Source organism: Ascaphus truei, chromosome 1, assembly GCF_040206685.1.
Source record: "Ascaphus truei isolate aAscTru1 chromosome 1, aAscTru1.hap1, whole genome shotgun sequence".
In the NCBI taxonomy this organism is placed as follows: domain Eukaryota; kingdom Metazoa; phylum Chordata; class Amphibia; order Anura; family Ascaphidae; genus Ascaphus; species Ascaphus truei.
In genome coordinates, this window is record NC_134483.1 from 193730194 (window position 1) to 193753661 (window position 23468).

Genomic DNA, 23468 nt, shown 5'->3' on the forward strand with positions numbered 1-23468 from the left:
CAGACAAGCCCGAATTTCATAGATAAAGGCCATTTACAGATGTAGCAGACGTAATTGCACTTGCTGGTGTGCGCTAGTGGCTACAATAGGGCGTTAGCGCTACTCCTTTTTCCCACTCGCCTAATCCTTTTAAATAGCTTCTGCTGGAGCATTGTTTGTGTTCCCCGCTGTGACGTGCCAGCGTTAGAAATAACGCCACCACAAAAAAAGCCTTAAGGACACAATGCAACTTATTCTGTTTGCGTCAAATGTAAGATATAGTTCAGCCAGTTTTCATAAAAATCTCTGAAGGCCAAAAGAAAAATAAGTAAGTTTGCAAATATATACATATAACACCTATATATTTTCTATGTATATATTTTATGACAAACTAAGGCCTCGGGCATGGTGCCTCGGGCCGCGCTGAGCCGTGCTCCTGCTCTGCCTCGCCTGCTCAAGCTGGTGCTTTTTTGTGTCCTGGCAGGCGAGGCAGTGAGCGCGCTTTGGGGTGGGGCTAGTCCCTCGTTCCCATTGAATGGTTGCGGTCACATGACTGCTCATCCGCTCCCCTCAGCGCCGAAATTTAAAATGTGCCTGTCTCCTTCAATTTGCTAAGCGTCCGCACGCATGCGGAAGCGTTCGGAAGGGGATACTGAAGCGGCGCTGATTACAGATGAAGGGGGTAAGTTCATCTGCTCAGCGCGGCTCAGCGGGGTCTGTGCTACCATGCCCGCGGCCTAAGTGCCATTTCCCGCTTGATGTTACTGATAAGTACATCCATACTGTATTCCAGTATAAAACATTTGCCGCTCAAGCCTTTTAGAAGGGCTCATATTGATCTTATGTGAAACTCCGACCAAATAAAATTGATCAATTAAAAAAGCGGTTACGGTCAGCACTTACAGGCAATAGGGGGTCACCGGGAAAGCATTTTGACCTACTAGGGGCCTCTCCTCAAGGCTAGGGTTTGTCAGCCTGTAATTGGCTGAGGGTGTTATAGGGAATATTAACTTCACCAACAGAGCTCAAGGCAGCTGATTGGCTGCAGCTTGTTGAACTTTTGGTGCAGAGGGGGTATAAATACAAGGCCTTTAAGGGGCTACTTACCTTTGTTCCTGAGAAGAGTAGACACATAGCTGCCCACCCACTCTGTTTTGCTAAATTGTAGATAGGAATATATATATATATATATTCCTGTGTAAACAAAACATAAAATTACAGCGCCAAACAAGTATTAAATAATCAATGAATATGAGGGAATATCAACTGAAATAAAATGTGCCATAGGACAAACCACAAAAAACAAAATACACAGCATGTATGACAAGGAAAAAGGGGAATAGAAACATGAGGGGGGGAAAAGGGAAAGCCAAAAATAAAAGTAATAAACCGTGAAAATAAAATAGATGAAAAAACACAGGAACGCCCAGACAGCTATCCGCAGGATCAACTACCTATCCGCAGGATCAACTACCTATCCGCAGGATCAACTACCTATCCGCAGGATCAACTACCTTCCTCGATACTGCTAGAAAACAAGAGAACAGCGCGGGCTCCATAGTGTAAATAGTAAAAGGTTTATTACCCCAATGCTAAAATCAGGGTACTCACAACAAATCAGTGTAGTTAAAGGTATAAATACAGAGAAAGAACATGTGGACACTGACTAATAAATAAAACATTACATATATATACAGCTCAACCCCGTTACAACGCAAATCCGCTTATAACGTGATCCAAGCGTGGCTCCCAATTTTCATATTTACGAATACTTTACAACACGATGATTGGTATCCTAAATACTTTATTGTACAATGCATACAATTGTACATTATTTCTAACGCGATCCACTTATAGCGCGATGTGATTCTTTGGACCCCAAGTACAGCGTTATAAGGGGATTGAGCTGTATATGCAAAAAATACACTTTAATAAAATCATTTCATAACATTTAAAAATCCCCAAAAAGTGTACTATTAAATAAGTGTGTAATATTAATGTATTCTAACAAACACTATGTAATTAGATATAGTTAAGTGAGTTAGAGTGTATTCTTTGCATATACATATGTAATGTTTTTATTAGTCAGTTTCCACGTGTTCTTTCTCTGTATACCTTTAACTACATGCATTCCTTGTTCCATTTAAGCATTTATAATCAAGGGCATATTGGTGTTTTGGTATATACTTTTTGTTATATACTTTATGTTATATTTACACCTTTATCACTATTGGAAACATTATTTCCCCTGTCTCATTCCATCATCTTTTGTGCCAGCCGTTTTGTGCCAGTTGTTTCTTGTTTGTAATTATGTTGTCTTTTCGTTAGAGATGGGCGAACCCAAAATCCGATCCGGGAAGAGGAAAAAGAGGAATTTCGTAGTATCTCCAGTTGTAGATATATATCCCCTCAAACTTTCCTCCGAATAAATTAGGGAGACGTGCCTGTGCTGAAAAACTTGCACTACTGAGATACCCTGGAAGATATGCGAACGACTAGTCAAAATATATTTATTTTACACTGTTAGAGCTGATGTCCAAAGTAGCTAGAAGTTGTTGGTTCTAATCCTGTTGGGTCTGACAACAGTACACCATTCCAGTCAGTACTTGCCTTAGGCTTATCAACTCAATACAGTTGTTAGAGAAAACCTTTTAGGAAGTGTGGGATGTTACTCATTAAAATATGCTTTGCTTAGCATATCTCACAAGGTACCTCAGGTGTGCACCTTTTTCAGCACAGGCATAAGTTATTTGGGGAGAGGTTTGAGGGGATATATATATATATATATATGTATATATGTGTGTGTATATATATATATATATATATATATATATATATATATATATATATATATATAGTATATACACACACACTACTGGAGACACTACTAAATTGAAACTCCTCCCCAAGTGCAAAAGAATCCCCAGCACTCAAAAAGAGAACATTTTAATAAAAATGCAGGATTTATTACATATAAAATATATCTAAATCGTGACTTTATTTCACATGTACAGAAAAACAGACAACAGCAAAAAAGGAATAAGCAAAACAGACCAAGAGTTAGACTGATGTGTACACCAACGATCCAGGATCACAGATGGTGCTAAAAAATGCTGTTGAAATGCGGGATGTTATGGGCTACAGTACCTGCCCCTTTTCATCAGACTATAAGCTATGCCATAACAAGAGAAGTATGAATACCTTTATGTCAATAGCCACAAGGAAAGTCTGAATGGCCGGGACTGCTGTTCCCAGGAGCACGCATCCCACACTTCTGGGTGCGGTGATGTCATACCATGTGGTCACACAAAATCTGAGTTTAAAACACCAACTGCATGGATGTAATCCCTCAAACTCAGATTTTGTCTGCCAGGCCAGGAGTGCTTCAGAAATTTTTATACCTACCTGGTCTTTTGGTCGAGGCCGTTTTATAATGCACCTTGCACTTAACACTGTATGACCCAGAGTACTGTACTTTTCACTTTATGCTGTTTCACCACTGAGGGATTCAATATTGAAGATGATTGGACTTGTGAGCACTGAAGATATTTCATGACTGGAGAGGATTGCTGGAGAGCCTACTGGCTTAAAACGATTCATGTTGCAAAAGCATCGCTTTAATATCACACTAGTGCATAAATCTAAAGATGGAAGACATTTCCAGACCTTTTAGCCAAAGAGATCTTCTGTAACTGGGCAGACATCACTTTTTTGGGACTGAGCTTAAGACCCGGGCAGAACATACACTGCGGGCTCCTAGAAGAGGAAAATTAGTACAATGACCCTCCTTGTGTCTAGGTACAAAGTGTTAATATTTAATTTTTCTAACCTTTGCCTTTGTTCTTTTAAAAAAAGTACCGATGATTCATTAAAAAAAAAACTAAAATTATATGATAAGAACTTTAAACAAAAAAAAAGGGTGGTTCAATTGTTTTACAAGTCTATTCCGTTGTTTAAAAAAACAACGTGGTTAAAATATATTTTTGCATGTTAACTAGGACTGCCCTTTTCTAGCTTCTCTTATTAACCCATTTAACCACTGTCCACGCAGCGATTGTGGCAAGGTGTGAGCAGCCATCTATTTATGGAACCGTCATTTTTACAGCAAAGTCAGTGATAGAACTATCTGCCTTTAAGTAATGTTCTTTGACCCTCATGCAGTATATGGTGATGCTGATTCTGACTACCGGGTGAGACACATCTTCTCCAGTACAGGTAAGCGGTTTCACAGCATATTGAATAAGAGCCCTGAAGTATTCCTTCAAAACTGTGTCAAGAAACAGCATCTATTTCTACGCCAATGATACACAAGAAGGCATGCACTTGATCCAATCCCACATCAAATGGGACCTTTACCATTAGCTTGTTTTATTGAACATTATCATTTAACAGTGTCCTTAGAGATCATCATCTTGAAATGTACTTTAATGCAAGAAATACAATTGGTACAGAAAGCATACTGAAAACGAAAACTAACTACCTTTGCCTCGGCCATCTCTTTTATTCTAAGGTATGAGTCATTTCTGTTCCACTACGCAGAATGGTCACATTGGCCTTATTACACTGTGACTCATTTAAAGCAGCTATCGTCGCAACTTTGTGTTTTACACAATAAGAAACGGAGGGTCTCCCACAATAGTCATTACTCCAGGAAGGAGGCTTCTTCCGTAGATATTAAGACCCTAGTCCCATTTAGCAAGGTTCTGAATTTGCAGCAGAGAGATTTATCAACTTGTCAAACATGTTAGATGATTGCGTTTACTAGCTTTTGGAAGTTAGGCACAACGTCTAAATCCTAAAGCAGGATGACAAATTTGACATAGTACGTTATATTTACAGCTTTCTTTAGGAATTCACAAAGGAACTATGCCAAAATGGGCTTAGCATGCATTGATTCCAAAGTTGCCGTTACTTGTGCTACTTTATGGTATAAGGCATTTCTTAGACTATCTACAATGGTGGGCATTTTTAAGAGGCCCTGCAAAAATTATCTCACATCAATATATTTCTGTATTTAAACACTGTGGAATATATGACACCGATACATGCTTCTAATTAAAAATAAATAAATTGTAAAAGAAAAAAAATTGAACCATTAAGTGCCACAGGGGGTTAAAGGTTTAAAACGGTTCCAAAAATAATGGCAACATAATCACATTTGTTGACATCTGTTATGTCATACTTGTAATATATATTCATTCCTATGGCATATTTAACTGAAAATATCATTGTTAAGTGACTCGTGGGCCATTTTTTGATGCCTTGGGAGGTCAAAGTCTTAATATCTTGTGAGCCAAAGGCGTTCTGGACATATGACGAGAATAGGTATTCATTGGGGAAAAAAACACTCCGATTTTATAGGCTATATACTGTAAAAAAATTAAATAAAAAAATAACAAAAAGCAGAGTAGATTACTGCTATAAGATTTCATAGAAACATTAACAGGAAACAAGATTTGAATGAAACATTTTGCATTACAGAAGTTATTGAACAAAACTGACAATATTTTCACATTTGTACTCCGAATTCAAAAGAATACAGTATTTACAATTCTCAAGTAGTAAAAGTGAGGAATAAATAGTAATAAATAGTTCAAATATCTTACTACAGCTAAAGAACACGTATTTCTCAGCATGTATAAATGACAGTAGCTTGATCTGAGATAACGTCCTTGTTCCAAATGTTACAAAGCATTGCATTTTTATAAATATTTGTTACAGGAATTCAGTAGAAGGTTAAATGAAGACAATATCTCCAGACCTGTAAAATTCAGTTTAGTCATTACAGTTTCCAAGGGTCCACAAAGCATTGCAGAGGCCGAGTCACTCAAAGGGCTGAGTCACCAGAAAACGCCTCCTTTAAAATGCCATGAATACCTGCTACATGTAAAATTGCCCTTACTCATAATAGTGCCCAGTACATTAAAGAAAGTATAAATATAGGCATGAAGATCAAATGCATCTTCCTGGCTACGACCAAGTGTTCTTATGCCTTATATTCATAAAGCATTTTATCACGAGACATACAATATGATATGAGATAATCTCTGTAATAAATCTTTATGCAGGAAAGTTAAAACTTTGGTTTAAAGCAGATTTGTTTGGTAGTAAAAAGACTGGACTTCATCCAACAACAAGGATTACTGAAAGCATAACACAATACATTTAACGCATCTACTAGCCAGAGATTTCAAACACTGGAAGATGAATCTTCAGTAATCAAGTCCAAATGATGTATTAGTCATTTCATAACAGCGCCAGAAAAAATATTTGAAAAACGTTTTAATAGAAGTCTGTGTCACACAGAGTGTAACTTCTAGAAAGCCAGTCATCGTGTGAGGATTCTTATGTTAATTGACTGCCCTTGTAAGTCATAATCTGGACCCTGCTGATCAACTTTCAGCAGATTTGTGAATAAGATGTGTCTTAAAATATTCACAACACTAAAAATGATTACAACCAGAATGACAGCAATGTCAATATAAGAAGATTGGTGATAGTTCATGTAAATTGGTTTACCGCAAACCCTTCGAGGTATGTGATTTAATGATAGTGACATTGAAGCCATCCTTAAAATATTTTCTCGCTTTTAAGCAAAACAGTCCTTGTTTTGTTTATGAAGAAGTGTTAACTAACATCTGGGGAATATAACTTGAGCGACACAAAGGCAGCTTGGCAAGAAACTACATTACTCAAATAATCCCTGTAATCCCTGTTATTATCAACATAACAAGATTGGGAACTTGTCGTTAAAACGATATTGTCGATGGAAGTGGATGGGAAAAAGGTAATTTTAGCTCAGGCGGTTTGAACAAAAGCACCTTTTTTTCCCTTAATAAAAAGTATTATATATAAGGAAAACTAAAGACAGTTTTCTGTGCATTATTACTTCTAAATTTACAACAACAAAAAAAAGCAACAATGAATGTTTGCAAGTTTTGGTTCCTTAATAACAAAATGTGATAGAATTTTGAGATACCCTGTTGCATCGTACCACTGTTTAAGGAGTCTCGGTTTACACATGTCAAGTGACTTTCAAAGTTGATATCGTCATTAATCAAATAGTTAATGTTGGGGGCAAAAAAATATATATAATTGCCGTTTCCTCACTGAAAATAAAAATGGACTCATATTTCATGGAACACAAATGGGTATTTTCACTGGAAGAGGGCATAAATATATTTAAGAAACCAAATGGTACTGTATGTTACTATTATTATTTTTTGCCTGCAAAGTGGTCTGTCTTTAATTCCTTTTTGTCAGGAACAATGATGCGTCCAGCCATCAAACTGAAGTTGGCTAAAGGCAAGACATGGAAATGCAAGTTATTTATTCACTTTTTTGTGATGGCAACACTAAGGAGTCACATAAAGAACATTGCACATTCTAACACAATGTGAAGTCATTGAAGGAAGTAATAAAGGTGCCTCACATATGACAACACTATTCAACCTATGTACCTATAATTTATTTTAAAAAAATTGTGCGGCAAAATGTTGTGCTAAAAGCTTCATCCAAGACGCGTCATTTTAAATGACTCATCCCGTCATGTTGAATACCAGATTGGTACAATTTAAATTAAAATATAATTATGTTTATTTTTTAATATAACTAGTATTAGTAAATATAACTTATTCGTGTCATATTATTTATAATAGCCATACGGAAAAATAATACATTTTGGTGACCTACAGTATATAATCAAACATCCCTAACTTTAAAAAAAAAATGCGTTTTGATTTTGACGCAATGCAATTCATTTTGGTTTTGCAAAGCAAATTTGCATAATACTAAAAAAAAATGTGGTTGAAATTTATGAAATAGACACAATGTATTATAGTACCAGTTGAATACATAGAAATGTACAAGTAAGAACACATTCTTCACAGTTAAAACTCCCAAATACTGCTCAGCAGTTCTAATGATCATTTTGTACTACGGAAAGCTCACAGTCATAATTTTATAGGAATGCGACATAGTTACAAAAAAATAACGTCGTCTAAAAGAAGATAGCGATGTGCCATCAGTATTTCGGAACTAAAACCCTGATATAGGAACTCATTCTATATAGTTCGATGCAGCCGTTCGGGACGTTTTTGGTCAAGAATCCCCCACTGACTAAGAATCTGACAGCACAGAGTTGCAGACTGTTCTTAAACTGTTATAATTACGCACTTTAGCGCCACAGAAAACAAGTACACCCCCTATAAAATGTTACAATCATGCTCTGCAACATCATGCCAGAGGAATCAAGGAGCCAGCACACTGAGAGGACAAAGTGTGCCAGATACATTAACTCTGCAAATCATTGCTCTTCTTATCCGGCGTTTAGGTCTATTTCCATGAAGAGCAAGTATTCAGGTCGCACCTGGTGCATGTAGGGAAAAGGCTGCAATCGCAGCCATGGCTTTCAAAAGTGCTGCCAGTGGTGAGATCTTATAGTGAAGATAAATGTGCACCTGGTCCCTGTTGGCGCATTATTAAGAAGTGTGCCTAAATTAACAGACGTTAAACCAACTCTAAATTGGCCGCTAATATAAGACAGGTGCTATTAAACGTGCAAACGCTCATTTAAATAAATTGGGCTTAGACATGCCTCTGCTCCGCCTGTCGAGTCATTAGATGAACATGTCCCATGCTGTATTTTTCCCATATTTATGACCAACTCTACATCAGGGTCATTGTTTTGAGACACAAAAACCACCGTTTAGCGCCTACCCAATGAGTTTGCACTACCAATCCACTATAGTTAGCCAACTGAAAATCGTCCCCTTTGTCTTAATCCAATGCCTTTATCACAAGGCCAGTTATCCCCTTCATTTATACTACGCAGCAACTATTGAAACTGCTAAAACCCTCATTGTAGACCAAAAGGAATAACATCAATATGGCGTGCACGTTGTAATCAGATTTATACAGAAATTCCATTTGCATGCAAATATATTCACAAGAATATACTTTATCTCACCACTGTATAAGTAAGAAATACAGAAGTAGCTCAAGTAACATTTCCCAGAAGCAACATGGGGGGGGGGGGGGGCGGAGGTGGGAATAATTGCTGTGGCTTTGTGGAACAAGCAGTCGCAGAAACTGCATTGCATACACTGGGGCGCTTTCCCCGCAATCTGGGATTGCCCCAGTCTTTTTGCCATGCAACTCCCGTTTGTGGGGAAAGTTAATCTGGATTAATCTATCACCCATCACGGCAGCTACAGTACTTCTCTTAAAACATTTGTGCTGCCGTAATGTAGATGAAAGTTCTAGTAGACGTGTTGGTCCTGGGAAAATGTAGATACAAAGGAGGTTGTGATACATTTTAAAAGAAACACATTAGAGTTCTTCATGGATGTAATGACAGTGGAGTTATAGTGAGGAAGCTTTTGGGGTCTGCAACACATTGTCCACTATGATTTAACCTATGAAGAACACTGATATTGATCTCCTAGAAAGCTTTGCTGACATTACGTAAAATGCAACACATTGTATAAGATTAAGAACTGTACCTGCAGGGCACAGGAATGTACAAAGAGTAAGGGCTTATTGCATCACTTTGCGAACAGAAATGTGATAGATCACTGTGTTTTAAGGTGTTAACAATTAAACAAAAGACTTGAGGACTGGCATTGTGGTTTTGCAGTAAGATAACCCCTTGTTTTGTGACCTTTATATCCTCTTTAATTGTCTCATGCACCAAAACTAGATTGTGAGTTCTATGGGGTAGGAACTTATTGTGAATTATACAGTATACAGTAGAGTGTACAATACATTATAAAATTAAAATAAATATTTATGCGCCACTCATACAGACATCTACAGTATAAAGCATACTGTACATACAGTATATGTGGAAATACATATTCATGAATGTGTACAAGAATTTGTAGACACAAATAAAATTTAAATAGACTAAAGCTTAAAATACAATAATACACATGAGAAACAAGAAACCAATGTTAAAACAACTCATAAGCATCTCCAGCAGTGTCTTACAATGAATCAAACCTTTTTGTTGTTAAAAAAGATAAAATGCTTTTTGACTTTAAGGACAGTACAGGTATCTCCTTCAGTGCAAGATCAGGTTAAAACTCCAAAACACAACAGGAGTTTGATAACTAATCTCCAAGTGGGGCTGTTTGCCCACATTTAACCTCAAATGATATTCAAAATCCTATAAAACAAATAAATATCTGTGTTTTAGTTATAGACTGTGTAAAAGTACATTTCAGGACTGTGTTTAAAGGTTCACAACTACCCATAAAAGAACTCAGTCCTTCAGATGCTGGAGGGAACTGCAAAGATTTGCAAGATCCTGCAGCAATATACAGGTTTTTAAACAGCGGAAAATACATGTGTTTTTTCAATAGAATTTAATATCTGACCAGCATTTTTCCTAGTATTGTGCTTATTAGATAAAACCATGATCAGATTTTGCAACAATGCTTATTGTTTATTAAATCAGAATGCTGCATTAAACTTTCAGCTAAACTAACTATTGTTTTATTGTCATTAAAACAGACTTTAGTCTTATTCCTTTGCCATACAGTCTCCAAAAATATAAATATATTTATATCTATATATACATATAGTGTATATATACACATTGAATATTCACATTAACGGATCACACAATTTTATAAAAATCATTTTTTAAAAGAAGTGCCAGCTTATACAATTGGCACGTGTTTTTAAACCAGGAGAAAGGTGATCTGTAATTGTATTGCACCATTTCATGATATCAAGTGTGCAGCTCCTATACAGATTTCATTGAGTGATGGATGTAGATGAAGTATCAGGGCTTCCCCTCCACTGACTGCTTGAGACACAGTTCACTACCAGAAGAGACAATGGGCAAATTGTTCTCCAGGTGATGGTTGATGAGGTGGCCAATGCTGTCAAAGACCCGATCTTTTGTTCTGACCTATTGAAAAGAAGATACAATTAAGCCTTCAATTATGGCTAGTGAAATATTATGTCTGCATATACTAAATGGCGATAAGGCTTAGAGAACCTAAACTCATTCACTGTAACAATAGAGTAAAACTTTAATGTGGATATTTTCTTGTAAAGATAGAAAGACTTGAATATATATTAAAAAAATTATAATTTCCATCAAATAATAGATAATTCAGGATTTTCCTCTGTGTACTGCTGTGTTGAGAGTTCTGCATCTTGTGCCATCCAACTACCCCGTGCGTCCAAACACAAAGCCACCTCAACCCTGGCTCACCTGCCAAGTCAAAACACTCCTTCTCTCCCTTCGCACAGCTGAAAGATCATGGAAATCTTTCCGTTCCACATTCTCACTCGCCACTTTCTAACCCCTCCTCCACCAATACACCTGTACTCTCAAATCGCAAAAAAAAAAAAAAATATACTATAACACCCTAAACAATCTGCTATGACCCTCCCTATCTCTCCTCCTTCAATCTCTACCTACCCAGCGGACAATACCCAGATTCCTTCAAAACTGCTGTAGTCATCCCTCGCCTCAAAAAAAAAAAACCTCTCAAGCCTGCCCTCCCCTCCAACTTTTGTCCTATCTCACTCAGACAGGGGCTGGAAGTCACTTGTTCCTATTTAAGCCCTTGAACAGGTGCAGCCAATATTGCAGGGTGCCAGTAATCAAAATGTCCACAGCAGCCAGGTAAGGGCAGGTTCCAGCCAATGCCTGGACTGGAACCCTTACACACCCATCTCGACTTCTGTAACTCATTTTTCCTCGGTCTCCCATTCTACTCCTCCATACCCCTCAGACAAATCCAAAATGCTGCAGCCTGTACACTTCTCACTCTCCCACGCTCTGTCCACGCCCACTCACCTATTCCAACTCCACTGGCTACCCATCCAACAATGTTCCCTCTTTAAATTCCTCACCCTGGTCTACAAATCTCTCCATGGTCTTGCCCTCCCTCCCCACCCTTACCTTGCAGCACTCATGTCTCGCTAAACCCATTCCCGTCTTCTTTGCTACCTGACTGCCACAACACTCACTCCCTCTCCCCCAGCCCCGTGCCTCCTCTCGATTCCAATCATTTGCCTTACTCGCCCCCCTCCACTGGAACAAGCTCTCCCACCACATCCAATATGCTCCCTCCCTAACTATCTTCCAAATCCAACTCAAAACTAATCTCTTCTCTATCGCATTCCATGATCCCTGTTAATTTCCTTCTATCTCCTTCCGCACCGTACCATGCCCAATGCCCATGATCTCCCCTACCCTCACCCCTTCTTAAACCTTCCTAAAGTCTCTCCAAAGCTCCCCAAAGTCACCCGCCTCACCGATCCAATCGCCTTCACTGTTCACATTGTCAGACTCATTACCATGCCACCGACAAGACTAAATCTAGAAATCTGACCCAAGCCTTGCCCACCAAATAAGCAAGCTCTCAATACACCTAACCCATAGCCTGACCATAATGTTCCCAGCTCTGCCCACCACAAAGACATCTTAACAATGACTCTATGCCCATCACATGAAATTTTCCATATGTAAACCCACCATTATTTTACTAACTAATGAATAGCACCCTGGATAAGGGCGATATATAAATGTTTTTATAAATAACTAAATATCATTGCTGTGATGTCATTTATGTACTGTAGAGAAATGCAGAGCACAGCCGGAAACAACCAAAGGTAGATGAAACGCACCTACGCGTTTCGTGCCTGGGCACTTTATCAAGGTGTAAGGCACAATTTAAATCTCACACAATCTTATACAAACCGATTCGCGCCAAAAACGGGGATGGGAGTGACGTCATCAACAGACGCGATCCAGTGCTGAGTCGCGCTGACGCGGTGCCCATCCTCATTGGTCGAATGGGTCACATGACAACATAACAAACTTTATTCAAATTAAAAACAGAAACAACGGACAATAATAAAAGAAATATATTTTTAAAAGTATGAAATTACAGATTACTGTGTAAAACAAATGCTCATGCTTGACACAACACAAAAAAAATACATAAAGATACACAAAGAAAATACATATATAAAAAATACCAAAAATATAAAAAGAGATATATAAATAGTGGCAGCAATTTTTGTATATAGCAAACCTATGTAGCCATGTATAAAAATGGTATACAGCTCTTTCTCATGCTGGCAGTAAACCTGGTAAGTAAGCAGGGTTGCCAGCAACAATCATGGAGGTTTGCCCTCACACCCTGGTGAGGTGTCATATGTAACAAGGGAAGTGACAACATGCTCTGTGTCCATTGTTAGTGACACAAGAGGTGTGTCTGTTTCTGAGTCTATATAAGACACTGCACTGCCAAAAGTTAGTGGGTCTTAGCAAGGGTTCCAGGTCAAGTAGTGTCTGCAGCAGTTCAAGGCTGTCAGATTCTGGTGTTAGCTGACTACACACTGTGTTCAGGGACCTGACACAAATGGTGATCTCCCTTAGGGGAGAGGTGAACCAACTCTATTGAGACAGGAGGAACCTTCTGAAGGGAAGAAGTCCAACAGGATGAGCGGCTAGCACGACCGCAATGAGGGGCAGTCTGCCTGGAGAGATGCTAATAAAGATGCCCTTGTTCACTACAACCATTCTGTGTGAGTGTGGAGTCATTCTACAGAAGGAGGTACCACAGAGGAGGTCCCTATCAGATACATCCCCCTGCGGCCGCAGAGATCCTGATGGGGTGGAGGCGCTGCATCGCATGTGAGTAGGACTCAAAGCATACTACCTCAGATGCCTGTCATGCTGATATCCCCATACCAACCCAGCGGGAGACTCAGGAGTCTTGTAAGCCAGCAGGTGCACCACACAATACACATCCATGTAATAGGGCTAGTAGACCACAGGGGCCAATGTGAGACTGGTGGGGCCCAAAACACCGTTACACCTATAATGCCTATACTTCCAATTTATGAAGATAGAAAATTGATGGTGTAAGGAAGTATAGAAATAAAGAGATGGTTCAAACAATAAAAATAAATCTCTATAATGTATTTTAGAGTGTTGACAAGGGCATAAAAAGAACCTTGGTTTCATCTTGATTACAAGACAGTAACAAACATAGTCCTTTAATGTTAATGGAATTGCCTAATTAAAATTTTTGATTTTTTGGTGGTTTCCGGCTGTGCTCTGCATTTCTCTACAGTACTTGGATGTCCTCTTCTACAGACTGCACGCCATTGATGTCCTGGACTGATGCAACAAACTGACAGGTAATAGATTCAACTGTCAGTATTGTTTTGCCATGTTATGAACGCTAATTTGTTACATTGGATTGGGTATTTATTGCTGTGTTGTTCCTTGTGGGTGGTCAAGTGGACACCACTAGACACAGACCCTTCCTGGTGTTATATCACACATGTTATATATTGGACATCCTTTAAATATCCAAGAACCTAAGAAGAAAATCTTTATTACACATAGAGAAGAAAGGATTTTTTCTCTTTAATAGAGTCACGTGTGATTTTTTTTTGAGCACCATTCTTCACAATATACCTGTGATGTCATTTTTGCCTGGCCTGGGAGGGGGGCCACTTTATAACAACAGGATGAGTTTTTGAAAGAAGTGTGATTTTAATTATCACTCAACTGATAGTAGACTGTCCTCAGTAAACTAGCCATTTGTCTCCATTAAAAAAAAATGCCCAGGTTATTTTCCCCTGCTTACCCTGCAGATGTAGCTGGTGCACAATACCCCGTTGTATGTGTCCCGCTACAATGCGCAGGAGGAGCAATAACGGCTGCTACATATTTACTTGATCTCTCAGCTGATTACAATACTGTTGACCACTATCTTTTCCTTCAGGTTATACACTCAGTGTCAAAAAAACAATTCCTATTTTGGTTCTCCTAATACAGTACCTCTCCCATCACTCCTGTCTCTTTTGCCAACATGTCTTTATCCCTAATTAATCTGTCTGTTGGTGTGCACCAGGGCTCTGTTCAGGATCCTCTCCTTTTCTTTTTGTACACACTATCACTTGGTGACCCCATCAACCCCTTTGGCTTTAGGTACTACCTCTACGCAGATAATATGCAGATATATCAATCCAACCCTAATCTCATGCCTGCGATCCAGTATCATGTCTCTCACTGCCTCTTGGCTAAATCCCTGTGGATAGTGCCGCCATTTCATATGTAATAAGTCTAAAATGGAGCTGCTCATGTTTCCACTTCAACCTGGCCCAATGTGCCCTTTTCCTATTACAGTAAACAGAACCACCATGTTAGTACAGTATATTAATAGACAAAGAGGACGAAAGTCCAGGGACCGAATCATCGCAAAGAATAAACCAACCAGATTTTACAAAACTTCAACATAATATAGAACAGCATTCGTTAATATGTAATCAAATGTATTTTAACTATATCCTGTTGATACGCTAGGATGGCCCTATGAGCGGACACGAATATCCTTGGATGAATATATATCCATTATACATGAATTCATGAGTGCAAATTAATAAGGGATTTTTTTTGGTTGGTCTTCTTCTCTGATCAACTTTATGTATATATTTTCCTTCAAAGAAGGTCTAGACTAAGGGGCTGATTTATCCAAGTGTTGCAGCTGCACAACTGGAGCAAATAATAACCGCTTGAAATCAATCAAGGAAAAATATTTTCATTGAAAATGTGGATTTTCATCTTTGATCTGGTGATGTACTGTATGTTGGCTCTGGTTTTGCATCTGGGAGACAAATAACCCCTGCAAAAGGGTGAATACTAGAGTCTCGCCTGGGTTTTGTTTCATTTATTGCCACTGTGAATTAGTGAATTAGAACTTCACTAAAAATTAATTGCGACAGGCTGCCGTAATGCTTTCATAAACCCGAGTTTTACATTAAAATACCTGTAACTAGTTATGTTGGTTATATTCAAAGCTATTTTTTCCCCATCTTTGAACATGTTACCTGTAAAAAAAAAAAAAAAAAAAAACTTGAACTGGTGTCCTGTTTCTATTTAGCTGAGGTGTTGTTTTGGTTTTGTGGTCTGAGTTACAATTTCTTTGTCTATTTAGAGCAATATTAAGATTCCGTTTTTTAGTTTGTTAGATTTTCACTTGTGTACTGTACATCTGCATAGAATTGAGTGGACAGTAATGAATGCAAATCGAGCCAGTCCAAGACTGGGTGACTCTATCACGATGAGTTCAATTTGCAGACCTGTCAACTCCAACTGATTTTCTTTGAGTGACTGATTTGGAGTAAGCCTCAGCATAACGTATTTAAGAGTTATCCATTATTCCATTTTGGGGGAAAGGATGCCAAAAATCTCCTGGATTTCAGGCTGTCGAGGTTACATCTCTGTATCTGGCTTATTCAAGACTAACAGTTTGAATAGGACAAAAGTCATGCAAACTAAGCGGAATGTGTATGTAAACTAATTTTCATCTACCAAGTTAGAAATTGTTAGTAGTATTCTGTACAATTCTATTTGAAAACAAGACTTGTGTGAAATAATGCTAAATAATTTAATTGCGAATGCATGTCTTGTTAACAAAATATAATACTGATTTACTATGAAACAGTAGAGGGCACTATCATCTCACTACAGTATATAGAAAAAAATGTTGGAATGATTAAACACTTACAGTCCCTTCAGGATCCACCAGAAGAAGATGCTTGGCCTGTGCATTGTGCATGCCAGTAAGCACATAAGAACCAGGATTATTGATGCTTTTTCTGACAAGGAAATCTCCGTCTTTTTTCAGTAGCTTTTCTGCTTCTTTCCTGCACATCTCCCCCAGATACCAGGGCTCTGATTTCAGTTCTTCGTTTATGGTCAAGATAGCTGCTCGGGACAGCAACGGACTGGAACAGTCCACTGAAGCGTCTTTACTAAGCACAGGTTGGTTCTTGAGTGCATCTTCAAATGGTTCTAAGAGGGAGAAATGCTATTGTAACTTACCGAAGGCACAGTAGGAAGGTAAAGAGAACTTTTCTTAACTTTGGTGAATCATGCATCCAGTATAGGAGTAATTTCTGCTACGCTTGCAGTGATTTGTTGCTATTATGTTAAAAAGTAATTTGAGTCAAAATGATTATTGCATAAAAATACAATCCTACCAAAGTGTGTCAAATGAAAAAAAAAATGGCCAATGACAAGTACAACCCGACAATTAATCCAAAAATCATAAAAATCTATGGCCATAAGCTAATTTTGTTTGCCGATGGCAATGGATGTTGATGATTTTCATGACACTGCCACTGTGTCATGGAAGTTCAATGGCCCAGATCCACAAAAGGGTGCTACGGTTTTCCACCAGGCAGCTGGGATTTTCAGCAGGGGCTTTCTCTCAGTGTAAAACGTTAATAGGGATCTGCAGGAATGTGGAGGAATGTCCTTTGCAAAGGGAAAAAGTTTTATTTCATTTAAAGTAGCCAAGATTGCACCTTCGAAAAGTTGAATTCTCTTTCTATAATGCCCAAAGCAGCGGCCTGGAGACCGTTCCATTCATTCCTTTTTTTCAGTGACGAGGTATTCTCTATGCTCGCAACAGTACACTTCACAACTTCCTTTATCAGTATTCCGTCTGTAGGCCTAATCTGAAGCTCCGTCCTTATATAAAGGATTTGGGGTGGCTTGCTTTGGTTACAGCTGGACTCACTAACGTGCTTTCAAGCACACAACTGCCATTTAAGTGAAGTTTGTACACTACAGAGAATCTAGTTGTTATATGTAGAGCTGCACTCAAGTTGTTGTATGTGATCTGCTTGTCATTTGAGGTAATAAAGATTTGCTAAGAGTGACAACTACAAAAAATACCAACAATATTTTTTAAAGATGTTTAAAAACTTGACATAGTTGTAATGACAAATAATAGGTGGGCAGCATGGTACAAAAACAGTGCTGAGTTTGTGAAGATGAAACAAACATACAATTGTGTTGGTAGGGGGTAACCAGGCTCTCAAATAAAGGTTAAGCCTGTTTTGGTTACCCTTGATCCGTGTATAAGGGTCCAAGAGAGTTAGCTCTTGGGACCAGTAACATTGTATGATTCCAATGTACTACGCGTAATAAAAGTATTTTATGTTTTTTCCCTTTCCGGGCATGCCAGCGAGCAGGGATTGCTAGTGTATGGGTTTCAAGAGGGGTTTTGTGGAGGAATTGTTGTCAGAATGTGCCTAGGAAGATGGGGTCCGGAGTTGTCGGTTCCCCTAAAAATGTACCCGGGAATCATGCCTGATTCACGGATACATGTAGGCACATTGTCCCGGCAATAGCTCCCCTTGAAAACGCACAAGGGTACCCTAGACTCACCACAAGGGTACTCTGCTTCAGCATAGCCCAGAAAGTAGAATGAGGCACGGGGATGAATAGGTAGCTGAGGGAATGCCTAGGTTAAGGGGGGTGCCCCAGCTAGTGCCAGGTAGCCCAAAACCAGTGTAGGGTTTGTGGTGCCCCAACCACATATAAGGTTGAGGTGGGACTCTGATAGTCCAGCATGAGTCTATAAGATAGTGTTTGGGGAATAAGGCAGCTAAGAATAAAAGTACAAACATCTTTCTTCGTATGTCACCTAGACATTTTCTCCGCTGCTTCAATGTATAGCATTAAAATCGGGTTTGGACATCTTACCCAATCAACGCTGTCAGACTACCATGACAACCGAATTGCATACAATAAATGTACGGAGACCCGCCCACCCCTGAAGAAGTTCTCTTCAGAACGAAACGTACGTCGGGTTGTGATGACATTGTCATTAATACATCAATAGCACGACTGAAACGCAGGTCTCAGTCTGATACAGGCAATCAATTCTCTAGCACGGCTTACAAACAGCATAGCAAGTTAACTAAGATGTGGGCCCAAAGTTGCAACCGCCAGCTACAGAAAAGCTCAGATTTTAACTTAATACGGAGATACACTATCGCAATATCACTCTAGGAGGTTTTGGTAGCACTTTAATTTTAAGTATATGTGATGTGTTTTCACCTGTCATTAGTTTCACGTTCAGCTATTGTAGACAGCTAACTGAGATGTGGATCCCTCGATGGTAGCCACTAACCTTAGACTATCATAAGCTCCAGTCTATCACAGTAGCCATTCATCCCATTTGATTTAGACATGATTGGTACACTGTACATAGCCTTTGCAGACAGATTACTGTGATGTTGAACCCTCTGTGGTAGGCACCAGCCGCAGACTATCAGAGACTTATCCGCTGCAATAGCAATTACACCAAATATACCTCATTGGGGCACTAACCCATCTCCATTCTATTATAGTGTACTCCGGTCAGCATTTCATTCTTTATATATAATATATAGGCTTCTTCACTATAGAGTCCATAACTGAATCTCCCTACTACCAACAGGGATTTTTTAGCACTGGTTACTAGTCAGTATGTGGAGTGATGGTGTTTTTCTACATACATTTATCAACGCTTATCTCTTACTGTGCATACAATGTGTTGTATATAATGTATAACCCTGTTCACTTAATGTCACTATGTATTTGTAACCATGTATCTGTCATCATACATATGCAGTGGCCGTTATTCGAACAAATCACGGAGCCGTTTTCGTGTGCTCTGCTGTATTCCACGCGGCACTAACCCGGACAATCGCCCAAGGCACACGGGTTTATCGCGGTTGCTTTGTTTGAATTTCATGGATTCTGTTTCTTTGTGTGTAATGAAATGAATGAATTGTAATGTGTTCAGTACTGTGCTACGGTGCTACTGTGTCAATTTCAGGTGTTTAAAAACCAGAACACTAAAATGCCATTTTCTGCACTCACCTGCACTCGCCTGCACTCGCGTCTAAAGGCGGTACGGTTGGAAGAAATCACGCGCCATGACATGGGTATTCCGAGGTATATAACACGTGAAGTGTTCGAATAACGACTGCTGCATCTGAATAGATTGTTAAAACAAGTCATCATTTTTATCCAAATAACTTACTCATGTCGAATATATCTTTTCTTGGGCTGTTATCCTTGGTGCTGTCCATTGATACGCAGAATGTTGTACCGACACACTTTTGCAGTGCACCCAAAGTTTGCTTATTTATGTGCTGGGTGTTGACATACGATGGTGCATTGCCTGTTTGATTTACCGGTGACTTTCCTTCTGGTTGACTATATATGTCTAAAGATGCTGTGAAAGAACAAGAAAGGAGAAACACTGGTAAAGTAAAGATAAATGGTTCTCAGAACTATAGGGAAGGGTAGCCAAAAACATTTTTTTTCTTTTTGCTCCTCTGAGCTACATTAAAGCAGCAATACTGCATTCCTCTTTTTGTTTTTATATTTTTTAATATATGTAAAGCATGTGACAATGTATAATTCTACATTCTTACCTAAGGTGGCATGGCAATTGTTTGGTGCTCCTGTCAAAACCCTTGCCGCCTTCCAACTTTGTACTACAGTCTGTGAAATGCTGCAACTGATATGTAACATTGTGTAACACATTATTGTTACAGCTTTCAGAGTAAAAGACAGTCTGCTGTTTGGACCCAGCAACAGATATGTTTGTGGTACTTTGTTGCCAAAGGGCAGAACTCAAAAAGGTGTGTTTCAAAAGATGAAGTGGATATGACTTTCTAAATGGTTGCTGTAGCAACCAAAGAATGATCTAAGAATATACATTTTAAAAAATCATTAAAAATGGTATTAGGAGTTTAAAAAAATGCTACAGAACTGATTTTTTACATTTTTTTTAGATATAGCATTTTTCACGTGTTGCTGCTTGAAGGGTGAAATTATCTTGATCAGGATAATCCTGTTACCGGTAGCAGTGTCAGCCTCTTGAGGCCCTAATCAGGGACATTTTTTTGTAGGTTGAACAGACTATATTAAATTACACATCCCTATTACAGTTTTAAAAAAAGTGATGTAGGTAATTCCAATCATGTGGTCAGCCTCCTGCAAAGTTTTTGGGGTGTATATATCAAGTTGCCAACCGCTCACCTATTGATGTAATGGGTAATAAAAATGCCCAAGGTGCAAAAAGGGAATATAACTATATAGGTGCACAAACTGAAGTAGAAAAATAGAAGATTCTGCAACCAAAAGAACCCCTTAAATCTTGCACTCGTGGACAGTAGAAAATGGAGGGACCGTGTTTATCAAGGCTACAAATAATCCCGTAAAGCCATTCTATTGAATTTTAGAACCAAATATCAAATAATAAAGTTTTATTAATATCAACTCAAGGGACACAGGGTGTGAAGGTATATATACAATAGATTGTTTACCATCTTGGTGGTGGTGCACAAGAGAGGGATAGGGAGTACTCCGTATGTGGGAAGGCAAGTTAGCCCCACAAGGGGTTAATACTCCCTGAGTATAAACATCCCTTCCACAATTCACTCAAATCTGACGGACCGTTTCGGGCTTCTTTCCCTATTAGCTCCATTTTATCTCCCATATAAATACAATGAATATATGAGGGGGTTAACAATAGCGTCTGCAATCAATTCAGTTGCAATCACACTTCTATACAGGATTCTCTAATCATTGGCCACAGAACATACAGTCACAGGGTATATATAGTTTACCTGTAGGAGTGATAATTGACTCCTCCTACCCTGATGAAGCGGGGATCGCACGCGAAACGGTCCATCGGATTTTAGTGTCGTCACTCTTGACGTCGGTGGTGGAGCCGCAGCACCGGGAGTAGTTCAACACAACGTGGATGTCAGGTTGCATAGCGCTGTTATTTTCCTCCTTCAGCAACTCCGTTTTGCTATTACTATTACTATAAGTCTCCATGATACATCATACTTACTTGACTCCATATGAGAGATAGTGGATCTCTCTGATTCATGATGATTTGTATATAGCGCAATATGTGGGGGACGAACGTGGCATATATATTTGTTTACTGCAAGTGTACAGTGAGTCCGTTAGAGACACGAATAGGGTAATACAACCGTTTATACTCCTAATTGATATGTATACTGATTGACATACCTATCTTTTGCAACAGGTTGCCACTCTGTACCGCACACCAACTGCGCATGTTTTAGGGACTCTAATTAATATAATTAAGGTTATATATATATATATATATATATATATATATATATATATATATATATATATATATATATATGACCTTAATTATATTAATTAGAGTCCCTAAAACATGCTATATATATCAAAACATGATATATATATATATATATCAAAACACAAAGGGAGCCAAGAGCTACTTCCAATATGACAAAAATACACAGTGATAAAAAAAAAAATATATATATATATATATATATATATATATATATATTTATATATATATATTGAAAAAAAATTAAAAGCCCCCCACAATACATATTTTATGTGTGTGTGTGTGTGTGTGTGTGTGTGTGTGTGTGTGTGTGTGTGTGTGTGTGTGTGTGTGTGTGTGTGTGTGTGTGTGTGTGTGTGTGTGTGTGTGTGTGTGTGTGTGTGTGTGTGTATACATATATATATATATATATATACATACATACATACATACATACATACATACATACATACATACATACATACATACATACATACATACATACATACATACATACATATATATATATATATATATATATATATATATATATATATATATATAAACCATAATACTGAGTTAAGTTATGGTGAGTAAAAAAAGTGACAAAAACCCTCCACAGGAAAGCAAATATGCAAATATAGCTGTATGCTCATCTGCATGTCTTAGGCAGGTCTGCAACCCCGCCTTTCCCCATTATCACCCAGCATACAGCACTTCCACTGCAGCAAGGGATTCTGGGAAATGACATGCAAATGAGCACACAGTGTCACTTTTTGCCTCAATAACCATTTTTAACATCAAGGTCGAAACAGCTGTCTGTGGGTGGTTTTCTGGGTATGCACCTTAACCCTGGCTGTGCTCAAAGCTGTGACCATGCAGCAAGCTTAAGCCTATAGGGAACCATGTTAAAAATGGTTATTGAGGCAAAAAGTGACACTGTGTGCTCATTTGCATGTCATTTCCCAGAATCCCTTGCTGCAGTGGAAGTGCTGTATGCTGGGTGATAATGGGGAAAGGCGGGGTTGCAGACCTGCCTAAGACATGCAGATGAGCATACAGCTATATTTGCATATATATATATATATATATATATATATAGTGGGGGGCTTTTTAAAATGTACTGGGGGTGGGGGCTTTTACAATAGGTGAGTGGGGGCTTTTTAAAATGAAGGAGTGGGGGACTTTTTAAAATGTATTGGGGGAGTGGAGTTATATGTAATTTGTGGGGGGGGGGGATTGAGTGAGAGGAGAGAGGGGGAAAGGGAGTGAGTGAGTAAGAATGAGACGCAGGGAAGAAAAATACATGGGAGGGGGTGACTGAGGAAGAGGGAGTGAGACGGAGGGGGAGAAATAGAGGGGACTCGTGAGGTGTGAAATGGGGGGGGGGGAGGGCTCAAAATGCCACCAGGGTGGGGGAGGGCCTGTACGTAAATCTAGTCCTGGCCTGCCCTGACCCCTACAACTGGACAGGTCACAGAAAACACAGGACAGATAGACTGTCATAGGAGTCAGAGACAGATAGACAGTGAG

The 23468-nt window shown here is 38.8% G+C and overlaps 1 protein-coding gene across 2 annotated transcripts in view; it reads right to left on the minus strand.

Moving 5' to 3' along the window:
* Positions 1-2942: 2942 nt before the first annotated feature.
* The window catches only part of SHC3 (SHC adaptor protein 3), a 194472-nt gene continuing 173946 nt past the window's right edge, over positions 2943-23468 (minus strand). For both annotated transcript variants that reach the window (XM_075599838.1, XM_075599828.1), the window contains 3 exons: positions 19848-20042; positions 16533-16819; positions 2943-10897 (listed from right to left, as the gene is read on the minus strand). In XM_075599838.1, the coding sequence (XP_075455953.1) occupies positions 10769-10897; positions 16533-16819; positions 19848-20042 (611 nt within the window). In that variant the 3' untranslated portion in view covers positions 2943-10768. The remainder of the gene's footprint in view (positions 10898-16532; positions 16820-19847; positions 20043-23468) is intronic.